Source organism: Sapajus apella, unplaced genomic scaffold (assembly GCF_009761245.1).
Source record: "Sapajus apella isolate SASKATOON/1434 unplaced genomic scaffold, GSC_monkey_1.0 scaffold79, whole genome shotgun sequence".
Lineage (NCBI taxonomy): Eukaryota > Metazoa > Chordata > Mammalia > Primates > Cebidae > Sapajus > Sapajus apella.
In genome coordinates this window covers 1,762,644-1,787,491 of record NW_022437019.1, presented here as the reverse complement: position 1 = coordinate 1,787,491, position 24,848 = coordinate 1,762,644, and the positions used below count along the sequence as shown (strand labels likewise).

General features: G+C 43.9%; 1 protein-coding gene and 1 non-coding gene across 4 annotated transcripts in view; both read right to left on the bottom strand.

Moving 5' to 3' along the window:
• SLIT3 (slit guidance ligand 3) overlaps window positions 1-24,848 on the bottom strand; it is a 627,018-nt gene that overhangs the window by 51,380 nt on the left and 550,790 nt on the right. For all 3 annotated transcript variants that reach the window (XM_032252688.1, XM_032252689.1, XM_032252690.1), the window contains 3 exons: window positions 6,594-6,662; window positions 4,968-5,039; window positions 4,270-4,341 (listed from right to left, as the gene is read on the bottom strand). In XM_032252688.1, the coding sequence (XP_032108579.1) occupies window positions 4,270-4,341; window positions 4,968-5,039; window positions 6,594-6,662 (213 nt within the window). The remainder of the gene's footprint in view (window positions 1-4,269; window positions 4,342-4,967; window positions 5,040-6,593; window positions 6,663-24,848) is intronic.
• Window positions 12,075-12,215, bottom strand: LOC116533141. Its single transcript, XR_004261103.1, has one exon. It is a non-coding gene; the product is annotated as a U4 spliceosomal RNA (small nuclear RNA).

The window sequence follows — 24,848 nt, the reverse complement described above, 5'->3', positions numbered from 1 at the left end:
GGCTTGGTGTGGGGCGAAGATCAGGGAATGCATGGATCCCCAAAGGAGGACGAGGATGTCCACAAGAATGTTCTCTTCTCGCTATTTTCAGATTTGGAGCCAAGTAGAAAAAGCATTTTTCATACAATGTTTCATACTCAGGGCTTCCTGACCACTCTCCAATCGTGCTCTCTTGAAATGTATTAATATCTGCCCATCAAAACACACACACACACACACACACACACACACACACACACACACACACACTCTCTCTCTCTCTCTCTCTCTCTCTTAAATGTCATCTTCGTGGTTTCCAAATCACTTTTTGGCCTTTGTCTATGCCAAAACTAAACCTTGAAGCTCATTCTCCTTCCTGCTGCAAACACCCAACATCTCTGGGTCTCTGGTTATTTCTGAAAGTTTCATTAAAAGAATGAAACCGGCTAGCTGCAGTGGCTCATGCCTGTAATCCCAGCACTTTGGGAGGCTGAGGCAAGCGGATCACAAGGTCAGGAGTTCGAGACCAGCCTAACCAACATGGTGAAACCCCATCCCTACTAAAAATACAAAAATTAGCTGGGCACATGCCTGTAATCCCAGCTACTCAGGAGGCTGAGGCAGGAGAATCTCTTGAGCCTGGGAGGCGGAGGGTGCAGTAAGCCGAGATTGTGCCATCGCACTCCGGCCTGAGCAACAAGAGCGAGACTCCATGTCAAAAAAAAAAAAAAAAAAAAAAATGAAACCCTTTAGAAATGAGGAAACAATATACAAATGTTCGAATGCAGTTGCAGATAATATAATTTGATTTTAAAAAGCCAATCTTTTTTCCAACTCCCTAAATTATAAATATAATCATCTTCATTCATCTTTATTGATTTATTATTTTTTTTGAAACAAGGTCTTGCTCTGTGTTACCCAGGCTGGAGTGCAATGGCTCAGTCACTGCTCACTGCAGCCTCCACCTACCTGCCTCAACTGATCCTCCCACCTCAGCCTCCCGAGTACCTGGGACTACAGGCACACACCACCATGGCTGGCTAATTTTTGTATTTTTAATAGACAGAGACGGGGTTTCACCATATTGGTCAGGCTGGTCTTGAACTCCTGACTTCAGGTGATCCATATTTGCCTTGGCTTCACAAAGTGCTGAGATTACGGGTGTGAGCCATCATACCCGGCCTTCATTCATCTTTAACTTTGTCTTCATTTTTTATAGAAATGACTTTATATAAACGTTAACTATCACAGATTTTTTTTCATTTGCTCTCTTACAGTCTTTCTTCATAGGTCTAAATGTTTACAAGTTGTAATTGTAACATATATACAAGTTAGGTTGATTTCTCCATGAAACGCCATGCAGTGAGCACTTTCCCACATTGCTATCTAGTTTTCGTCCTTGCCTCTTTTAATAATTGCGCTTCATTGACTGGTTGCCTCATGGTTTCCTTAAACACTTCTCTACTGTGGCCCTTGAAATATTTAAAATTTAGGTTGAAAATAACAGTACGACAAAGATTTTCATGCACAGAGCCTTTCCCTCATTTTGGATGATTCTTTAGCCTAAATTCCTGGGTGTATAAATAGTGGGAGGAAGGATACAAATATCATAAAAGAAATGTAGCCCATAAACATTTTTACTTTTCCTGAATTGACCCTTATGCAGAAAATGGTTGCCCCCCACTGAGGTAGGTGGTTGGGCTGTGGTGCTGGAAGATCCCTTTTTATGCACAAGATCTCATATTCTAAAACGATGATGCTAAAAGCCTACTAATTCTTTTTTTTTTTTTTTTTTGACAGGGTCTGACTCTGTTGCCCAAGCTAGAGTGCAATGGCATGATTTTGGCTCACTGCAACCTCCGCCTCCCAGGTTCAAACCATCCTCCCACCACAGCCTCCCAAGTAGCTGGAACTACAGGCGCACGCTACCATGCCTGGCTAACTTTTTGTATTTTTGGTAGAGACAGGGGTTTCGCTATGTTGCCCAGGCTGGTCTTGAAGTCCTGGGCTCAAGAAATCCTCCTGCCTTGGCCTCCCAAAGTGTTGGGATTACAGGGGTGAGCCAGCACGCCGGGCCAAACCTACTAATTTGTATTTCAAGAAGCAAGTGCCACAGTGTGGCGTACGGTTATGTGTACCGCTGATGAACTCACGGTGGTAGTAGTGCTGGGCTGGGACAAACAAGGTGCCAGGGAAGGAGAAAACCCTGGTCAGGCTGGTGTTGTTCACCCCATCACCCCCACCACCCCAAAAGACAGACACATGGACGGGCAAACATCCTCTCTCCCTCCTACATATCGAGTTGCCCCAACCATCACTACCCTAACTATAAACAGATGCATGCAGATTCCTTAAAACTGGCAGGTCCCACCTCCTGGCAGTGAACCCATGCACAGAACTATTAGAGTGGGATGGAAGACAATAGGTTAGGATTGAGGGGGAATGGAGGAAGAAGGAAGGGGGAGAAGGAAGGGGGGCAGGTCCCGCGTCAGCCCTGGCCAATGCCATGAGCCCATCTCCTGCTGTGTTCAACTGGAAACAGGGAAATGGTTGTGCTGATGTTTCTATTCTCAAACTCCCCAGAGAAGGTGGATAATAAATAAGTGACAATAACAGATTGCACACTGTCAGCGCGGCCACTTCTTTGCCCCCAGAGAATTGATTTTTAATAACAGCGCAGATGACATGTGGCGGGAGTTGTCGCTGACACCGGTGTTTTGTGGGCCTCAATAAATCACATTATCCTGGAGGCTCTGAAATGGACTAGCTTGTTGGGTGCTGTCTGTGGATTGCCACTGAGTCCTGGAAAGGGTCCCAGGTCCCAGGAGGCTGGATTCTGCAACCTCCTGACTGCTAGACCATGGCCAGTTACTTCACCAGTCTGGGCCTCAGTTTCTCCACATTTAAAATGGGCAGAATTGTCTTGGCCTCACAGCAATATTGCAAAAGATTAGACAAAAAAACTGTCCCATAAATCTGTGGATCACTATTATAGAAATAATGATCTAGAAAGTCAGGCAGTTGACAGGTTTTGGGGTGGCGTATCTGGCATCTCTGTTTCCATGAATAGCATTCAAGGGTGATATTCAAAGGATCAAAGGAATTCAAAGGAACGTGCTAATAAAATAGAAGGTGGGAAGGCACAAAAATCAGGTGTTAATCAGGCCCAGGGTTGGGGTGGGGCGGTGGTGAGGTGCCTTCCTGCCCTAGCAATCTATGATGAAAGAATAGTAACAAATGAATATTTGTTAGGCATTTACAGTGCCAGAGCTGTGCTAAGTGCTTCATATACAGTATCTCATTTAATCCTCATACGACCCTGTGAGGCAATTACCATAATGATCTGATTTTATGGATGAGAAAACACTCAGCTGTGTAGGAAAGGGCCAGGCAGGTGAGGAGAGTGAGCCAGGTGTGGAGGCTGCAGCCTGCACCATTCTGTTGAAAGGGGCAGGGCTGCTCAGCCTTGCAGGGATGTGGAGGCAGGGCCCTGGTATCGTCAGGTCTCTCAATTTTCCACAAGAATACAGAGAGTGGGATTTGTGCAAGAGATCTCCTGATATTTAAATGTTGACAGCCTATTAAGCTTTGTGTGTGTGTGTGTTTTTAATACTTTCAGTTCTGGTTCTGGGGTGCATATGCAGAACATGCAGGTTTGTTACCCAGGTATACATGTGCCATGGTGGTTTACCGCACCCATCAACCCATCATCTACGTTAGGTATCTCTCCTAATGCTATCCCTCCTCCAACCCAGCTTTGTGTTTTTAAAAAGACTCTATGAGCCAAGCCCACAATTGCTAACTAATAGCTGTCTGTGATCTGGACGGGGCCCCTGGGCTTCCAGCTAGTGATCTCTGGGGTAGGAGCTGTGTTTCCACGCAGAGGTTCACTGTGCTGCATTGCCCCTCTGAGGAAACAACCATAAACAGAACGATCATCAGAACTCAGCTAGGGCCACACATTATGCTCAATACTAGAGGGTAGAATACAACTGCATATCCTAATCCTCACAAGGGAGTTGCTATTGATCCCATTTTACACATAAAGAAGCAGAAAGCGAAGGGGCCAAGTGATTTGCTCAAGGTTCCACAAGTGGTGGTGGGCTGGACCCGAGGATGGCAGACGGTCAAGGGTAGCTCTCTACTCCACTGAACAAAGAAGGGTGCTGGGTGGGAAGGTGTGTTTGGGGGTAGAGTGGGCAAAGGAGAGTGGGGAAGGGGAGTGCTTCGTCTGCTTCCTGCTGTCACTCTGCAATGTGTAAGTCAAAACCAGCATGCCAGGGTACTCACAGCACTCGCAGGGACCGCAGTCCATTGAAGGCGTGGATGGGGATGCACCTCAGCCGGTTGTAGCTCAGGATCCTGTGAAAAGGCAGGCACGTGCCCTGTCAGCTCTTTCGTTCTCTACCATGCGTAGGTGCACGGTTCACCTTGCGAACCAGTCAAAGCAAATGGTCTGTCTTTTTAATGTTAATATATTGACAGAACTTCCTAACAATAAAGGTACGAGAAACCCCTTCACCAATCCAGAAAGCATACTGGCTTTATTCCCCCCGTTTATTCAAGTTCTGTGGCAGGCTGGCTTTCTAGCCAGCTTGTTCATCACCTCCCCATCCTGTCCAATGATGACTGCTCATAATGTGCAAAGCTAATGGGAAATAAATGGGTCTAAAGAAAATAAAATTATGTAGGGAAACCCTTTACTGGGAAAGAGAATTTACAAACCACAAACAGTATTCCTAAGTAAGATAGCCTTCTTCAGAAACAATGAGGTTGTAGTTCCTTTCTAAGTGCCTGGACAGTGGAGGGCTTCCTATTTTATCTTCCTTCTGATGGTTAAGGTCTGTCTTATGTGAGGGCAGCCATAGGCCTGAGGGTTACCAGGGCAGAGAACCTAGTCTTGCAGGGACGGGGGTGGGTGCGGGGAAGAGTGACCATCTACTGCTGGGCCCGTGGGCATGGTAAACACAGCATCTCAGTGTACTCACAGAGTGGAGAGGTGAGACATGTTACTGAAGGTGTAGTTGGTCAGCACGCTGATGCTGTTGTTGCTCAGGTCACTAAGAAAAGCAAAACAGAAGGGTCATGCTTTTGTCTTAGTTGTCATGGTAGGAGGTCATTCCCAAGTATTACACATACCTGCCATCCACCCACCCATCTACCCACTTACCCATTCCTTAATTCACTCACTCATCTATCCATCCCACTACTGGCCTATTTATATACTCTCCCACTCACCCATTTGCTTGCCCATCCATCCATCCACCCATCCATCCATCCGTCCATCCACCCATCCACCCATCCGTCCATCCACCCATCCACCCATCCATCCATCCGTCCATCCACCCATCCGTCCATCTGTCCATCCACCCATCCACCCATCCACCCATCCGTCCGTCCACCCATCCATCCATCCATCCCTCCCTCCCTCCCTCCCTCCATTTATCTGCCCACCCACTCACCCATCTACCCCTCACATATTTATGCCACATACTCACTTGCCTGCCTGTCTACCTATCAATCCACCCATCCATCCATCCCTCCCTCCCTCCCTCCCTCCCTCTTTCCACCCCTCCCCTCCACCTACTTATCCACTCACTCCTTCATCCAAATGATCATTTTCCATTCAGACACTTATTCAATCATTCAAGCAACTGTCGTTCATTTATCTATCCATTCACTTATTCAGCTAGTCAATCATTCAATTACATGTCTATTCATCCATTTCATTGTACCAACAAAATATAATACATATAATAATCTCTCGCTTTAGTACTTCTTTCCCCTGATTAATTCTTTTCACTGTCTCTCTATCCCCCTTCTCTTCTGGCATTCATTTACTCCATCTTATCTGGTTCTCTCTCAGGATGACTGAGGTTGGTGGGGGTACAGTTCTCTGCCAACTGCAACCTCAAGCTTCCTTGCAGGAATAAACATCCAGATCAGTGGCAATGTTAGCTGAACATTAGAATCACCTGGGGAGCTTTTAAATCCTCTGATGCCTGGGTTCCATGCCCAGATATTCTGATTTAATTGATCTAGCGTGGGCTTGAGCATCACTAGTTTAATAAAACTGCCCAGCTGATGGTGAAGACCGCTGCTTTAGAGCACTGGTTCTCAACTGGGGTCACCTGTGTTCCCTCAGTGACATTTGGCAATGTCTGGAGACATTTCTGGTTGTAAATACTGGCGGAAGTGTTACTGGCATCTAGTGGGTAGAGGCCAGTGGTGTTGTTAAACACCCTGTAATATCTATGACGGCCTTCCAACAACTAAGAATTATCTAACCCCAAATGTCCATACTTCCGAGGTTGAGAAATCCTTATCTAGAGGCTGGTTTCAGGGATTTCTAGGAATCCATCCCACAGAAAAGGTGTTCCTCCACCTTTTCTCAGTAGGTCCCCAACTTTTCCAAGGGTAATGCTCTTTCATTCTGCAAGAACTCTCATTTTCCCCTTGTAGACTGGCCTCTGGTCCTCCTAAGCAGACATAGGCATCTTTCAGTTACCACTTGCATCAGCCTGCAGCTCTGTTCTCTCTTACCATCCACATCAATTTCCTGAGCAACCCCAGGAGGGAAAACTAAACATCCCACCCAATACTGGGCTCCTTACATAAGCGTCAGGTGTCGGAGGGCAGACAGCTCTCTGGGCACGGCTGTTAGATGGTTTCCTTCCAGGTACCTGAAAGAGGTGCAGAGTGACAACGCCTGAGAAAGAGACACTAAACAAACTGTCACCTTTTCAGAGAAGCCTCCCTTCTCTGAAAAGGGATTAGGTTTTCCAGGCTGGATTAGGTTCCTTTTTCACTCTTAGAGCCTCCCTCCCCGAGTTCAAAGCATTACTGCCTTTGTCGTTTAGTATTTATTTGATTATCCAATTGATGACATTTTTCTCCACTGGATTTTTATATTTCATGTTGGCAAGGTTCTTGCCTAAAATTGCCCACCGTTGGATCCCCCCATGGCTGTTTACAGAGCTGATACATAGGAGATATTCAATAAATATTAGTTTAATAAATAAAGCACTCATTTAGTACTCAGCCCTCACAATATCCTCGTGTGGCAGGAAGTCATGGGAGAAGAAAAGTTCAGCGACGTTAAAACACTTGCTCAAGGTCACACAGCAAGCAAGTGGTTGAGCTAGGACCTGAACCCAACTCTCTCTGACTGTAGTCTTACCACAGTTCCACACTTAGCTACCGGAGGCTCTTGGGAGAACTGAGCCATGCGTGATTCATTTTAATAACCCTAATTCAGTGTTGACTATCTCTGACATACATTTGGAAACTGAGGAAATGGGGGCCTATCTCTGTTGCTGGAGCACTATGCTACAGTTCCCAGCAGAAGGACCACATGGCAGGAGGGGACAGGGGTTCAGAGTGAGGCTGCACCCAACAGATGGAGACTCCTTCTGGACAGGCAGTGGCTGAGCCTAGATCTGCCTGGACTTCCGCCTCCTACACTGACCTGCTCACCTAGGATGAGGCCACCTCCTTGGAGACTCAAGGGTGGCTTAAGACGAGATAAGAAAGTCTCATTGTAATTAATCATGAATTACAAAGGTTAGTTCTACCTATAAATAAAAGTTAATGCTATCCTCAAAAGGGGACAGGCCAATACATTCAGTCTCACCCTTGCTGTAAACCCCTTTCTCCAGGCTTTCTGTTGCTCTCAGGACAAAGCTGAAGGACCTTTAAGATGGCTTACAAGACCTGTTTTGATCTCCTTGATGATCTAAAGCTCCCATAGCATCCTCTCTTGTAAGAGTCAACACATAGTCACTGCTGTTCATTTGTTAAGTGTCTGCCTTAAGCTCCATGAGGTTAGACCTAGGTCTATCGCTTGCCAGCCTGGTGCTTCTCAAGCTTCAACACACATGCAAATCACCTGTGATTTTGCTAGACCACAGATTCTGACCCAGTAGATCTGGGGTAAGGTGGGAGAATCTGCATTTCTAATGAGCTCCTGGGTGATGGTGGGGACTGCTGGACCACATTTTGAGTAATAAGGTGCTAGTACAGTGCCTGGTATCCAGTAGACCTACCACAATATGACTAAATGGGATAGAAATGGGTTAAAACAGAATATGGGTCAAGGTGTCAGTGACTGAACCAGCCTTAGCTTTAAAGCCATGTTGGAATGTACATTACCTTTAATTAAGACCAGGCAACTTTCCCCCTATGGCTGGCCTCTGGGCACTCTCATGGCACAAGATGCTGGGCTGGACCTGATAAGGTCTTAGGTGGCCATGGCATACTGGACTGACGTCTTTTTGGTTTGATCCTTGGCTGTGTACCCATTATGGGCCAAGTGCTATGCTAGATCCTGGGGGAGATACACAGATGAACCAGATTCCATTTCTGTCTCAGGGACCCTAAAATTCAGTCATGCACATGCTTAGATTGTGCCCTCAGAGAGAAAAGCTAAGAGAAATGTATTCACTCATGTATGCATTAATTCAGGCACAAGTATTAATTTATTGAATGATTATGATGTACCAAGTATTGTATATACTGGTGAATAAGACAGCCGTAATGCTGGCTTTCAGGCAATTAAAAATCAAATGTTGGTGGGGGGTGGGGAGAGAGAGAGAGCAAGAAAAAGAAATATAAATTGTTATCTGTGCTTTCATGGGAAGGAGCAAAGAAACACCAAGGGGCTTACTGCAGAAAGATGTAGCCAAGAGGCCAGGCGCAGTGGCTCATGCCTGTAATTCCAATACTTTGGGAGGCTGAGGTTGGTGGATCACTTGAAGTCAGGGGTTTGAGACCAGCCTGGCCAACATGATGAACCCCCACCTCCTAAAAATAAAAAAAAAATATAAAAATACAAAAAATATAGCTGGATGTAGTGGCATGTGCCTGTAACAGCTACTCAGGAGGCTGAGGAAGGAGAATTGCTTGAACCCAGGAGGCAGAGGCTGCAATGAGCTGAGATTGCGCCACTGCACGCTAGCCTGGGTGACAGAGCAAGACTCTGTCCCTACCGCCCCCTCCCCCCCAAAAAAGAAAGATGCCGGCTGGTGCAGTGGCTCACTCCTGTAATCCCAGCACTTTGGGAGGGTGAGGCGAGTGAATCACTCGAGGCCAGGAGTTCAAGACCAGCATGGACAACATGGCAAATCCCCATCTCTACTAAAAATACAAAAATTAGAGGGCATGGTGGCATGCCTGTAGTCTCAGCTACTAGGGAGGCTGAGGCAGGAGAATCACTTGAACCCAGAAGGCTGACGTTGCAGTGAGCTGAGATCATGCCACTGCACTCCAGCCTGGGCAACAGAGTGAGACTGTCTCAAAAACAAAAAGGAAGACGCGGCTGAGGAGGACATATTTTAAGATGAGGATTGATAGGTGAAAAGGGTGAAGACTTGGGAAGAATATACCCTGCGAATGGCCTAGAGCTTGAGTTCTGAGGCAGAGAAGGAAGGCTGAGGGCTGAAGTCTCGTGGGGCAGGAGAAGACAGTGAGAGACAGGGCAGATCACAGTGAGGCCTTGGAGGTTATTTTATTCAAAGCAGAATGAGAGGCCATGACTGGAGACAAGGGCAGAGGCTGGTGTTACAGAGCTTCCTCACCTGTACTCACCCTCTGCCCTCCTTGCATGAGACTGCAGGGTATTTGCATTCTGGGTGGATGCTTGCCCTATCCCTCAACTAGGGCAGGGGCTCAGATGGTGGTGGGAAGGAGCAGACACATGGAGGGGGTACTTGTCCAGCTTGTTCCTTTGGGCAGGGAGGCTCTGTGCAGGATGATGGAGGGTAGGAAAAACCATTGGGCCACCACTCACACACCACAGGAAGTGTTCTGTGGACAATGTGGCTCTGGGAAGCGTAGAGGCAGGAGCTGGAGGAATGAGCAGGATAGCAGAGAGGTGCTAGTCCAAGGAGCATCTCACCTCCAGGGAGACCTGAGGGAGCTTCTGGGAAGGGGTTTGACCTGAGGCTGACAGTGGCTTTCCACCTTCTATGCTGCCCATTCTATTCATTCTCTTACTACTGTTTATTTGCTACAACTACTTGGTAAGCCTCAGACATCAAAGATGAAAACCAGAACAAAACACCGAAGCCCTTTGCCAGAATCTCTTGTGGCCTTGTGACAAACACACCTGGAAGTGGGCCTGTGGGTTGGGCTTGCCACATACCTTGAGGCAAGTTACTGAACCTCACAGACAACACAATGACAAGGACAATACTCAAAGCACCCCAACAAAACTCACCAGCATGACATGAGGGGTTGTCCCAATGCTTTCGCACTGAGAGACTCTGGTCTGTTACCTCATTTAATCCTCTGGGGCTGGGGTGGGGACATTTTGCTGAGGTTCAGAGAGGTAAATAGCAAGTCTAGGTGTCAGATTTAGACTAAGATATGTTGGACTCTGGAGGTTGAGAAGTCAACCCTATGCTGTTTTACCTCTTCACTCTGAGCTCCTTATTTTCATCTTCCACTATCACACTCCTGAGAGGATGTACTATACTGTATTATTTATGTTCTCTTTCAACCCCACTGGAATGTAAGCTCTATGAGGGCAGGGATTTTTGACAGTTTTATTTCCTGCTGTATCTTCAGTGCACAGTATAGTGCTCAGCTCATAGTAGGGGCTCCAAGATTTGTTGAAAGAATGAATGAATGAATGCAAAGAAGAGCTGTTTATAGAACCCTACACTAAAAAAACAAACTGGCAGTGTGTGGTGGCTCATGCCTGTAATCCCAACACTTTGGGAGGCTGAAGTGGGCAGATTGCTTGAGTTCAGGAGTTCAAGACCACCCTGGGCAACATGGTGAGACCCTGTCTCTACAAAAAAACAAAAAACAAAAAACAAAATAATAGCCAGGCATGGTGGTGTGCAACTGTGGTCCCAGATACTTGGGAGGCTGAGGTGGAAGGAGGTTGCAGTGAGCTGAGATCATGCCACTGCACTCCAGCCTGGGTGATAGAGTGAGAACCTGTCTCAAAAAACAAACAAAACCCAGAAACCTATAATGGTCTCAAGGAATGCCCTGTGCCTGGCCCAGGCATATCTGTGGGACAGGCTGTGCCATATAAATGCATGCATTTCCTGAAATATTAAATAAAAGCATAAGTAATCACTAGAATTAAGTCACTGAGGATGTGATTATAGAGACTGCTGACCCTATGCCAAAGCCCAGGTGCAGTGGCTCATGCTTGTAATTCTAGCACTTTGGGAGGCTGGTGGGAGGACTGCTTGAGCCCAGGAATTTCAGACCAGCCTGTGCAGCAAAGTGAGACCCCATCTTTACAAAAAATAAAAATAATAAAAAGTTAGCTGGGCAAGGTAGCACGTGCCTGTGGTCCCAGCTACTAGGGAGGCTGAGGTGGGATGATTGCTTGAGCCTGGATGGTCAAGGCTGCAGTGAGCTGTGATCACACCACTGCACTTCAGCTTGAGTGACAGAGTTAGACCCTGTCACCCACTCTCTCTCTCTGTCTCACACACACACACACACACACAGCCAAGCAGAAGTTCTGAAACTAAAAAGTTAATTGAACAAAATATAAAATACATTAGAAAGTATCAGTAACAGACTAGAACAAGCAGAAGAAAGACTCTCAGAACTTGAAGACAGGGCTTTTGAAATAATCCACTCAGACAAAAATAAGGAAAAAAGAATAAAAAGAATGAACAAAGGCTTTGAGATGTGTAGGAGTACATAAAGTGACTGAACTTATGAATTGCTGATATTACCAAGGGGGAAAAGAGATCAAAAAGTTTACAAAATATATTTGAGAAAGTAATTGATAAAAATTTCCCAAGTCTATTAAGAGAGTTAGACATCTATTTATAGGAGGTCCAGAAATCCTCAAGCAAATACATTGCAAAAAGGATATCACTATAGCATATTATATTCAGAATGTTTAATATAAAAGTGAAATAAAGGATTTCAAAATGAGCAAGAGAAAAGCATGGAGTCATATACAAAGGAAAGCCCTTGAACTAACAGAAGACTTTTCACAGAAACTTTACAGGTCAGAAGAAAATGGGTTGGCATTTTCAAAGTTCTGAAATAAAAAAGAAAACAAAACAAAACTGTCAACAAGAATTTTGTATTCTGCCAAAATAAGCATTTTTTTTCAGTCTCCATAGAGACTGTCAAAAATTGCCAATGCTGACTATATTGCAAGTCGTCACGGTGGGGTATTGGGAAAAGGTTTCAATTAGCAATAATCATGCCTTGGATAAACCTCATTGGCTACGATAGTGCCACTGCGCAAAGCTAATATAAGCTTTATCAATTAAGGATAAAGGTCTTCCCTGACAAGCAAACACTAAGGGAATTTGCCATCACTGGAGCAGCTCTACAGGAAATGTTCAATGAGGTCTTAAACATGAAAATGAAAGGTTGATATTCACTATCACAAAAAAAATATAAAACTCACAGTTCATATAAAACAATTACACAAAGATAGAAGAGAAAGGAATCAAATGGCGACAACACAGACTTTCGACAAATCACAAAGACAAAAAAAGAAACAAAGAATTTATAAAACAACTTGAAAACAATCAACAATATGACAGGAACAAAGTCTCACATATCAATCAATACTAACCCTGAATATAAGTGGATTTAATGCTCCACTTAAAAGATAACGATTGTCAGAATGGCCAAAGAAACATGATCCAACTACATGCTGCTAACAAGAAACTTACCCTGCCCATAAAGACACAAATAGTCTGAAAGTGAAGGGGTGGAAAAAGATATTTCGTATAAACAGAAACCAAAAGTGAGCAGGAGTAGCTATACCTGTATCAGATAAAAAAGACATAACAGATACAACAGTAAAAGAAAACAAAGAAGGTCATTATATAATGACAAAGGAACAATTCAACAAGATGACATAATAATCCGAAATACATACACACCCAACATTGGAGAATTCAAATTTGCAAAACAAGTAATTCTGGACCTAATGAAAGACAGAGACAACTATACAATAATAGCAGGGTTTCTGACGTCCCACCGATAGCACCAGACAGATCACTGAGACAGGAAATTAACAAAGAAACACTGGACTGAAATTAGACTTTAGGCTAAATGGACTTAATAGACATTTACAGAAATTCTACCCAACAACTACAGAATATACATTCTTTTCACCAACATATGGAACATTCTCCAAGACAGACCACAAGTTAGGCCACAAAACAAGCCTTAACACATTAAAAAATTGAAATTATATCAAGTATTTTCTCAGATCACAGTGGAATAAGGCTAGAAATCAATACCAAGAGAAACTTTTGAAAGTATCCAAAAACATGGAAGTTTAAACAGCGTGCTCTTGGACAACCACTGGGTCAACAAACACATTAAAATGAAAATTAAAAAAAATTAAATGAATAAAAATGAAAACACAATATACCCAAACCTGTGGGATATAGCAAAAGCAGGGAGAAGAGGGAAGTTAATAGCATCGAATCCTACATCAAAAAGTAGAAAGATCACAAATCAAGAACCTAACATCACACCTCAAGAAACTAGAAAAAGAAGAACAAACCAAACCCAAAGTTAGCAGAAGAAACGAAATAACAAAGACCACGGTAAGACTTAGGATTCTAGTATAAAAAACAGGACAGAAAAGAAATAACAAAAATCAAAGCAGAACTAAATGAAATGGGGACCAAAAGAAAAATACAAAAGATTAACACAAGAAAAAGTTGGTTCTTCAAAAAGATAAACAAAATTAATAAATCACTAGCTTAATCAAGAAAAGAAGAGGGAAGATCCAAGTAAATAAAATCAGAAATGAAATAGGAGACACTACAACTCATATTTCAGAAATACAAAAGATTATCAAACTATTATGAACAACTATGCACTCACAAACTAGAATATCTAGAGGAAACGGATAAATTCCTGGAAGCACACAACCTCCTGAAATTGAACCAGGATTAAGTAGAACTCTTGAACAGCAGACCCCTCATAGGTAGTGACACTGAATCAGTAATACAAAAGATACCCCCAACAACAGCTGCCAAAAAGCCCAGGACCATAAATCCAAAGATGGATTCATAGCTGAATTCTAACAAACACACAAAAAACTAATACTAATCCTCCTGAAACTATTTCAAAAAATTGAGGAGGAGGTAATTCTCCCTTACTTATTCTATGAGGTCAGTATCACCCTAATACCAAAATCAGACAAGGGCACAATACAAAAAGACAACCACAGGCTAATATCCAGGATGAACATAGACATAAAAATCCTCAACAAAATACTAGCAAATTGAATCCAACAGCGCATCAAAAAGATAACAGACCATGATTAGGTAGGATTTATTTCTGGAATGAAAGGATGCTTTAACATATGCAAATCAATAAATGTTATACATCACATAAACAGAAATAAGGAGAAAAACCGTATGACCATTTCAATAAATGCAGAAAAAGCATCTGATAAAATTCAGCATCTCTTCATAATAAAATTTAGCAAACTAGGCATACAAGGGACATACCTCAAAATAATAAAGGCTGTATACAACCAACCCACAGCCAACATCAACCTTAATGGAGAAAAGTTGAAAGGATTCCCTCTAAGAATTAGAACAAGACAATAATATCCACTTTACTCTTATTCAACGTAGTATTGAAAATCCTCACCAGAGCAATCAGCAAAGAGAAACAAAATAAAAGGCATCCAAATTGGAAAAGAGGAAGTCAAATATTTCTGCTGATAATATGGTCTTATAACTAGAAAATAAACACTAAATACTTCATCAAAAAACTTTTCGACTTATAATGAATGAATTCAGTGAAAATTCAGGCTACAAAATTAATGTTTAGAAATCAGTAGCATTGTTAGACACCAATCATGATCTAACCAAGGACCAAATCAAGAGGGCAATCCCACTTAAAATAGCTAAGACAAGAACAAAACCAAAACCAAAAAAAACCCTAGGAATATATTTAACCAAGGAGGTGAAAGATATTTATCAGGAGAACTACAAAACACTGATGAAAGAAATTGCAGAAAACACAAACAAATGGAAAAACATCCCATGCTCATGGATTTGAAGAACTAACATTGTTAAAATGACTATATTGCCAAAGCAATCTACAGATTAACTGTACTCTCTATCACATTACCAATGTCATTTTTCACAGAATTAGAAACAAAAATCTCCAAATTCATATGGAACAAAAAAGAACCCAAATAGCCAAAGTAATCCTGAGAAAAAGAACAAAGCTGGAGTCATGATATTACCTGACTTCAAATTATATTACAAAGGTATAGTAACCAAAACAGCATAGTAGTGGTATAAAAATAGACACACAGATCAATGGTACAGAATAGAGAACCCAGAAATAAAGCCAGATTCCTACAACCAACTGATCTCCAACAAAGCCAGAAATATACACTGGGGAAATGACACCCTATTCAATAAATGGTGCTGGGAAAATCGGATAGCCATATGCTGAAGAATGAAACTGGACCTGTACTTCTCAACATATAAAAAAATTAACTCACAATGAACTAAGGACCCAAATGTAAAACATGAAAACATAAAAATCCTAGAAGAAAACTTAGGAAAAACTCTTTTGGACATTAGCCTAGGCAAAGGATTTATGACTAAGTCCTCAAAAGCAAATGTAGTAAAAACAAAAATATAAAAATGGGACTTAATGAAACTAAAAAGCTTCTGTACAGCAAAAGAAATAACAGTAAACAGACAACCTGTAGGATGGGATAAAATATTTTCAAACTATGCATCCAACAAAGGTCTAATATCCAGAATCTACAAGGAACTTGACAAAAAATTAAAAAAAAATCCCATTAAAAAGTGGGCAAAGGACATGAATAAACAGTTCTCAAAAAGACATACAGTTGGCCAACAAACATAGGAAAAATGCTCACCATCACTGATCATCAGAAAAATGCAAATCAAAACCACAGTGAGATACCATCTCACACCAGCAGAACGACCATTATTAAAAAGTCTAAAAACAACAGATTTTTGGTGAGAATGTGGAGAAAAAGGAATGCTCATACACTCTTGGTGGGAATGTAAATTAGCACAACCTTCATGGAGAACCGTATGGTGATTTCTCAAAGAACTAAAAATGGAACTACCATTTGATCCAGCAATCCCACTACTGGGTAAACACCCAAAGTGAAATAATTACACCCAAAAGACACTTGCCGTCATATGTCTATCACAGCACTATTCACAATAAGGAAGATATGGAATCAACCTCAATGTCCATCAGCAGAAGATCGGATAAAGAAAACGTGGTGTATATTCATGGATACAGGGAGAGGAACAACACACACCAAGGCCTGTTGGGGAGTGGGGGACAAAGGGAGGGAGAGCATTAGGACAAATACGTAATGCATGCAGGGCTTAAAACCTAGATGACGAGTTGATAGGTGCAGCAAACCACCATGGCCCATGTACACCTACATAACAAACCTGCAAATTCTGCACATGTAACCCAGAATGTAAAGAAAAATTAAAAAAAAAAAACAAAGAAAAAGAAGAAAATGTGGAGTATCTATATTCATGGAATACTCCTTAGCCATAAAGAAGAATGAAATCATGTCTTTTGCAGCAACGTGGCAGGAACTGGAGGCCATTATCCTCAGTGAAATGACTGAGAAACAGAAAGTCAAATACCACATGTTCTCGCTTACGAGTGGGAGCCTGACAATGGGTACACATGGACATACGGAGTGGAATAGCGGACACTGGAGACTACAAAAGGTGGGGGGTGGTAAGGGCTGAAAAACTACCTATTGGGCATAACGTTCAGTATTTAGGTGATGGGTACACTAAAAGCCCAGACTTTACCACAACACAATATATGCATATAAGAAACCTGTACTTGTACCTCCTAAATATATTAAAAAGTCAACTGAGGCTGGGTGCGGTGGCTCACGCCTGTAATCCCAGCATGTTGGGAGGCCGAGGTGGGTGGATCATGAGGTCAGGAGATTGAGACTATCCTAGCTAACATGGTGAAACCCCATCTCTACCAAAAATAAAAAAATTAGCCGGGTGTGGTAGCACGCGCCTATAGTCCCGGCCACTTGGGAGGCTGAGGCAGGAGAATTGCTTGAACCCAGGAGGTGGAGGTGGTAGTGAGCCAAGACTGTACCAATGCACTCCAGCCTGGGTGACACAGCGAGACTCTGTCTCAAAAAAAAAAAAAAAAAGTCAACTGACTGTAGATATTAATTCCATTTACAAAATAACTTCACAGCAACACCTAGATCAAGTGACTGATCAAACAACCGGGCACCACAGCCTACCCAGATGAGACAAGCAATGAATGATTAGAGCCCTGCCTCCTGTCTTTGGTTCATATTTTATCAGACTTTCTCTTGACCTCTGGTTCCAACTCCACTGGCCTTAACCTTCCTAAAATGCCCCATCCCGTCTGGCGGGTCTTTGAAACGCTAGTGCCTCTTCTCCCTCCTTGCTGGGTTAACTCCTACAGATGCCTGGATCTCAGCTCCAGCATTACTTCTCCAAGATCAGCTCCCACACCTACCAGTGATATTACAGGTTCCCAAAACATTGGCTGTCTTTTCGTCGCAGCATTTAACCCCCACGGTGACATCTTTCATGTGATTTTGTGATTAACCACGTCTGCTTGGCTCACCGCAGCATTCTCACACTCTGCCTGGAAACAGTAGATGCTCAGAAAACGTCATCTGTGTGATGAAAACCCCTGAACTCCTCAGGGAGAGCTGCGTTTGGCATGATGGAGCCAAGCAGAAGTGGCTTTCGGTGCAGAATGTCCCCAGCGACCTGGCAGTGTAGCTCAGGAGACTCAGAATCAAAGGTTTCACTTCAGAAATGCAGATGGTTGTGGGAGATCTCTCTTTGTAGCAAGCCCTTCATGAAAACTCTGAACTCCAAAGTTGTCTGTAGCCTATAGCCCAGGACCCCAGAGGGACCCTTGCAGGAGACTGCTCTCCTGCCCCATCAGCCTTAGAACTGCCAGAGCGTTTCTGGTAGGCCAACCTTTGCATTTGCCCTGCATTTAAATGCTCTGTTTCAGCCCCAGTGCAAACACACAAGGACACATCTGCCTCGCATGAAACTCCACACAGATCTCTGTGAATTGGTGTTCCCTATTCCTGTATGGAGCTTTGTGGTGCTGACTGATGCCCCACAAAGAACTCAGACCAGCTGAATCTTAACGGAGAGGAAGGGAAGCCACTTTCCCAGAGACCCCACTTCAGACCAGAATTTCCAATGGAGTCCTGGAGTGACGTGGGGGCAGCTCAGGAGTGAGGTGGCTGAGGCTCACATCCTGGCTCTACTATCCAATAACTGTGTGACCTTGGGCAAGGTACTTAACCTCTCTGAGCTTGCATTTAGTCACCTGTAAAACAAGGCTTATAATAATCACCACCTTGATTCTGAGGATTAAATGAGGGTCTCTGTGAGTAGTTCTCAGAGCAGTACCTGGCAAACTGGTGGCCAACACGTTTGGAATATACATATACACAGATAGGCACACACACACACACCCCTCCACTATATGTAGTTTATTGCTCTTCATTCTCTCTTCTTCCAGTGTAGTATTTCTAAAATGATAATTGGATCATGCCACTTGACAACTTAAAATTCTTCGTGGATTCTTGCGTATCTCTTGGAGTCAGCCCTCCCTATACCTGCAAGAACTTACATATCCCTTCTCAAGCTTTCGGCACACACCACCCTCTTTGTCATCCTTTTTGCTCCATCTCACGGCCTTCTAGGTTTCTTGAATTTAAGATGTTTCTGCTTCCATCTTGAGGTCTTCACAAAACATGCTCCTCTGTTTCCCTCCTTTGCTTTCCTGGGAAATCCCACTCTACGTGCAGTGTGAAATGCCTGATCTTCTGGTCAGTTTTCTTATTGTCTTTCTCCCCCACTCTAAGTTTCTGAGAAGAGGGATCTTATCTGTCATGGTAGCCACTGTTCCCTCAGCTGCTATCACAGTGTCTGACACAATGAACTCAATGAATGGGTGAGTGAAGGGAGGCTTCTCGGCTCTTGGCCTGTGCTCAGGCTGCCCCGGCCCTCCCACAGATGGCTGTGACTGTCCGATAGTGTGGAGAAGTGCTCTCTACTGGTGCCATCTGCTGAGGTCTTCTCTGGGCCAGGGCCGGTGCCAGGACCCGTAAATGCTGCTGTGCCCAGAGCTGGCCCACTCTCCAAAGATGTGATCAACCTCTCCAGCTGGCTGGAGGCACATTTCAGTCTCTCGTCCTGGGCCAGAGAATGTCAAGGATGTAGTCAGCACTGGGCAGTTGTTCTATTAAGTGATCTGGGGAGCGTGGGGGATACAGAAGGCAGCAGCTGGCCTTGCTAGAGAAGGCCCAGCTGTCAGGATGGACACGGCCAGAACCACTGACAGGTACCTACAGCATCATGGCAGGGGGGCGGGGGTTTGCCTTCTTCCTGTTGCAGTGCAGTTGTCAGTTTTCAAGAGGACCCACGTAAGTCCCCAGCAAGCCAGGCTACTGGGCAGAACACACAGGGACTTGGGCTTCTGCCACAGGGAGGACTTGGGGTCAGATGGACCTGGGTTTAAGTCTATACTCTGCTGCTTATTGGCAGTGTGACCGTCAAAAATGAGTCAACCTTCAGTAGCTCCGGTTATCCCATCTGCAGATGGGAATAATGATATTTGCCTTGAAGAGTTGTTAGCAGGGCGAAATGAGATTACCTATTAAAAAACCCAGCACAGCTCCTGGTGCACAGCAATTGCTCTGGAAATGATGGCTGTGGTGGTATGCAGCATAGACAGGACATTCTTGCTTGCTTTCTTAAAGGCCACGTGGGCAGAATTTTCTGGATCCCTCCTTTCTTAGAGCAGACACTGCCTGAGCCGCTCCCTTGTGCTTGTCACCTGCTGCGTCACTCTACCCCTTCTCCTGCCTGCATGTCCATCCCCCAGTAAATCTATGGAAGAGGAGCAAGCGCCACGGAGCTGCCCTCTGGACCCAGACTTCCATCCTCTAACTCCTCAGAACCCACAGTGCCAGACAGGTCCTTCCTGCTTCTCCATTCTTGTCATCAGCTCTTGGCACACACTCTCAGACAGTTGCATCTGTGCCCTCCTACCTCCTGGTTGAGCCCCATCCCTTTCACGTCTCCAGTCAGTGCTGTGTGTGTGTGTGTGTGTGTGTGCGCGCACGTGCATATGCACACTGCTGGCCTGCATCCCATGATGTTCTCAGGCCTCACATCCTAATACAAATCCCTTCTTCCAATAGTTGTGCCTGGGGGGAGCTATGTCATCCTCCCCCTCTCCTCTCCTTGGGACATCAAGTTATAGGACAACAAATCCATTATCATGGTCCTTAGACCAAAAACATATGTCTAAGCATCGTGGATATTAATCAGGGCTGGATATGGGGGAAAGCTGTTCACCGACACTGGATCCTGAATTTCTTCTCTAGCCCTTAGGAAGAAGTAGGCTTTGCAGAGTTTGTTTCCAGAACCAGGAAACCCAATGTTTGTAAACATTTCCATAAATGGAAGCAAACAGATTTTTAGGTTTTAGTTCTAAAATAGTCAGGTAAGCTTGAATTTAAAAGGACAGTTGCACAGCAATAATTGTACTTTCTGAAGGCAGTGAGGCCCTACCTTCGCAGAGAGTATTCCAGTGACTTTGAGGGCTGAGATGTCCTGTATTCGCTTCTGTCCCACTTTCCATAAGATTTTGTAAGGCTGCCTTTTAAATTAGGAGCTTAGTGCTGACTTAGAGCCGGTATCTCTCTCTCTCCATTGCCTGCCAATATGTCATGACCAGAGTGGTTCTCAAAGTATCATTTATAGACCCCTGAGGGTCCCTGAGACTTTTTCAGGGGTGTATGAGGCCAAAACTATATTTACAATGAGGTTAAAATGTTATTTTCCTTTTGCCCTGTGTTGACGTTTGCACTGATGGTACAAAATTAGTGGAGGGTAAAACTGCTAGCAAATGAAACCAGTGGTCACTGTATTCTTCACCTCTGTGCACTTGCAGGCTTCACAAAAAACAATTTCATTTAAGAATGCCCTTGGTGAAGTTGCAAGAATTATTATTTGTATTGATGTTCAACTCTTGAGCACGCATTCCTTTAATATTCCATGTGGCAGAATGGGGGGGTGTGCACATGCACGCTGGCTATCTAGAGGAAAGTGCCTGTGTAATTGACTCACACGCTGAAGTCACGGGCTTTTAAATTTTTTCATGAAACACTGTTTTTGCCCAAAAGAAAGACTGGAAAACTCATTATTCAGACATAGCTATTTAGTAGACAATTTCTTGAAAATGAACAAAGTAAGCCCACCACTTAAAAAAAAAAAAAAAGCAGCTCACAGTATTTGTTGCCAATGATCAATTTGTGCTTCCAACTGAAAATTAAAGTTTTGGAAAACTCTTCACTGCCACATTGAGCTTACCAACTTCCCCTCACTTAAAGACTTTTCTGATGAGATCGGTGGTGATAACAAAGGACATTATATAAAAATCATATCATATAAGGAAATGTGGCAGCATTTGGAAGATCTGCATAACTCAGTGAACCAATATTTTCCCAATGACCAACACATGATGTTACAAGACTGTGCATGGGGAAAGTTCCATTCAAAGTGTAAGACAGACCGGCAGAGTCAATGTAACAGAGGACGGGAGATTCACTGGTATGGGTGCAGGTTTCACACTACAACTAGCCTTTAAGAAACCACTACTTGCTGAGCTTTGGTCTTTATCAAAGAACACCCATAATTATCTGAAAAGGCTATTAAAGTATTCCTCCCTTTTTCTTTTTCTTTTTTTTTTTGAGGCAGAGTTTTGCTCTTGTTGCCCAGCTGGAGTGCAATGGCACAATCTTGGCTCATCGCAACCTCTGCTTCCCAGGTTCAAGCGATTCTCCTGTCTCAGCCTCCTGAGTAGCTGTGATTACAGGCATGTGCCACCACACCTGGCTAATTTTGTATTTTTCGTAGAGACGAGATTTTTCCATGTTGGTCAGACTGGTCTTAAACTCCTGACCTCAGGTGATCTGCCTGCCTCAGCCTCCCAAAGTGCTGGGATTATAGGCATGAACCACCATGCACCCAGATCTTCCTTTTTTTTCAAATACATTTCTGTGTGAAGCTGGATTTCTTATACTTTACCCAAAAAACATACCACAACAGAGTGAATGGTGAAGCAGATATGAAAACTGAGCTGTCTTCTAGGAAGCTACACATTTAAGAGATTTGCAAAAATATGAAACAATGAAAGTCTTCTCAATTGCGTTTCTTTTGGTTTGTCTTTAAAATATGCTTTTTATATAAACATGTAATAGGTATATAATTATTACTTTGAAATGCAATAATAAATGCATATTAAAAATTTTCTCAGTGTTATTTTCTAATACGATCAATATCAATAGATACAGCCCACATAAACACAGGTTCTTAGAGTCCTGGATGCTTTTGGAAACCATAAAGGAGTCCTGAGGCCTGGACATTTAAGAACTTCTGGTGTAATTGGCATGAGCACAAAATCTGGGGTCAGACAAAGAGGGCAAGCGGTGCTGTCGCCCTACTTCAAAGAGCACCTGCAAGACTGAATGTGGGAATGAGGCTCAGTGTGGCTTGACTCACCCAGGGTAGAACTGAAAGAAGAGCCAGTGAGGGTTTGCAGAGGGCTGACTGGAGAAAGAAATCACCTCCTGTGTAGATGGCACTGCTGGGGTCTTGTACGCTTGCTTGCAAGAGACTCTCACACCCTGCCCTTTGGAGAAATGCTGGGCAACTTTGTTGTTGCTGCTTCTCAGTGAATTAAACTTAATTTTGTTTTGTAAGCTGGCAGCTCTGCCTGAGATAACTAATGATACTCGAGGGAGCTGGAAAGATTGCATTGGAAACCCTGGATCTGGACTCAGCCAATGTCCCTGAACCAGAGGCTCCCAGCCATAAGTCTCCAGGTCTGCCAGCTTTCTCTTTCTTTGACACTCATTCTCCTGCTTACCCTCCAGCCCCCGTGCCAGGAAGATGGTTCGGGGACAGAAGTGAGGGCTGCCTTCCTTGGCGCACTCTGGAAGCCGTGCCTAGCCAAGGGAAGTGATACCATTTCCAAAGCAGAAAATCAGGTCTCCTCCCAAAGTGCCGAAGTTTACTTTATAATTGCATCCAATTATATTTGTTATTTCAGTTTTTGTTCCATGAGCTTTGGGGAAAAGCATTCATGGGCTATCGTCATGGCATTTCTGTCCTTTCACATGTGTCACCTGGCATGCAATTGGCCCAGGAAGGAGAGTATAACTGGGTCATTCTCTGCAGCCCCATCCCATGACACAGCCTGGTCCAAGGGAAGGGCAGGAAGCTCACTGCACGCGGTGGCATTTGTGCATAGAGAGCTTCAAGGACATGACCCCAGCTCAAACCCAGTGGGGAACTTTTTAGCGACTGTCAAGACCTTCTTTCCTTTCCTGGGGCTGACAGCCCTAGTTTCAGTTTCTCTGAGCATTGGGAAATGCCTGGAGCCACAACACACACTCAAGAATCCCTGTGCTAGTCCAAATAACTGGCATGCTCAGGTTCGGCCCCCGGAGGCATTACTAGCAGGGCGGATCAAAGAAACACTCCCTGGAGGAGTCTGGGTTGCATTCTGTCACTTACATCTGAGGGTACTTTGTACCTTGTTTTATTGCACTCGGCTTTATTGTGCTTTGTAAACACTGTGTTTTTTAAAAATTGAAGGTTTATGGCAACCCCCTCTCAAGTGAGTCTGTCAGTGCCATTTTTCCAACAGCATATACTGACTTCATGTCTCTGTGTCACATTTTGGTAATTCTCACAATATTTAAAACTTTTTTTTTTTTTTTTTGAGACGGAGTCTTGCTCTGTTGCCCAGGCTGGAGTGCAGTGGTGACATCTTAGCTCACTGTAACCTCCACTTCCCGGGTTCAAGAGATTCTCCTGCCTCAGCCTCCCAAGTAGCTGGGACTACAGGCGTCCACCACCACGCCTGGCTAATTTTTTTATTTTTAGTAGAAATGGGGTTTCACTATGTTGGCCAAGCTGGTCTCGATCTCCTGACCTCGTGATCTGCCTGCCTTGGCTTGCAAAGTGCTGGGATTACAGGTGTGAGCCACTACGCCTAGCCCAAAACTTTTTCATTATTGTTAAACTCTTATGGTGATCTGTGATCTGATCTTTGATGTCTCTATTGTAACTGTTTTGGGGCACCATGAACCATGCCCATCAGAGATGAAGTATTTAATTGAAAAATGTGTGTGTTCTGACTGCTTTACCAACTAGGGGTTCCCTGTCCCCCTCTCCTTGGACCTCCCTATTTCCTGAGACACAACAATATTGAAATTGGGCCAGTTAATAACCCTACAATGGCCTCTTAAGAGTCACACATCTCTCACTTTAAATCAAAAGCTAGAAATGATGAAGTTTAGTGAGGAAGGCATATCAAAAACTAAGACAGGTCAAAGCTAGGCCTCTTGGACCAAATAGTTAGCCAAGTTGTAAATGCAAAGAAAAAGTTCTTGAAGAAAATTAAAAGTGCTACTCCAATGAACACATGAATGATGAGAAAGTCCTATTGCTGATATGTGAAAACTTTTAGTGATCTGGATAGAAAATCAAACCAGCCACAACATTCCCTTAAGCCAAAACCTAATCCAGAGCAAGGCCTTAACTCTCTTTAATTCTGGGAAGGCTGAGAGACGAGGTGAGAAAACCGCAGAAGAAAAGTTTTAAGCTAGCAATAGTTGGTTCATGAGGTTTAAGAAAAGAAGCCGGCCAGGTGCAGTGGCTCAGGCCTGTAATCCCAGTACTTTGGGAGGCTGAGGCGGGTGGATCACGAGGTCAAGAGATTGAGACCATCCTGGTCAACATGGTGAAACCCCGTCTCTACTAAAAATA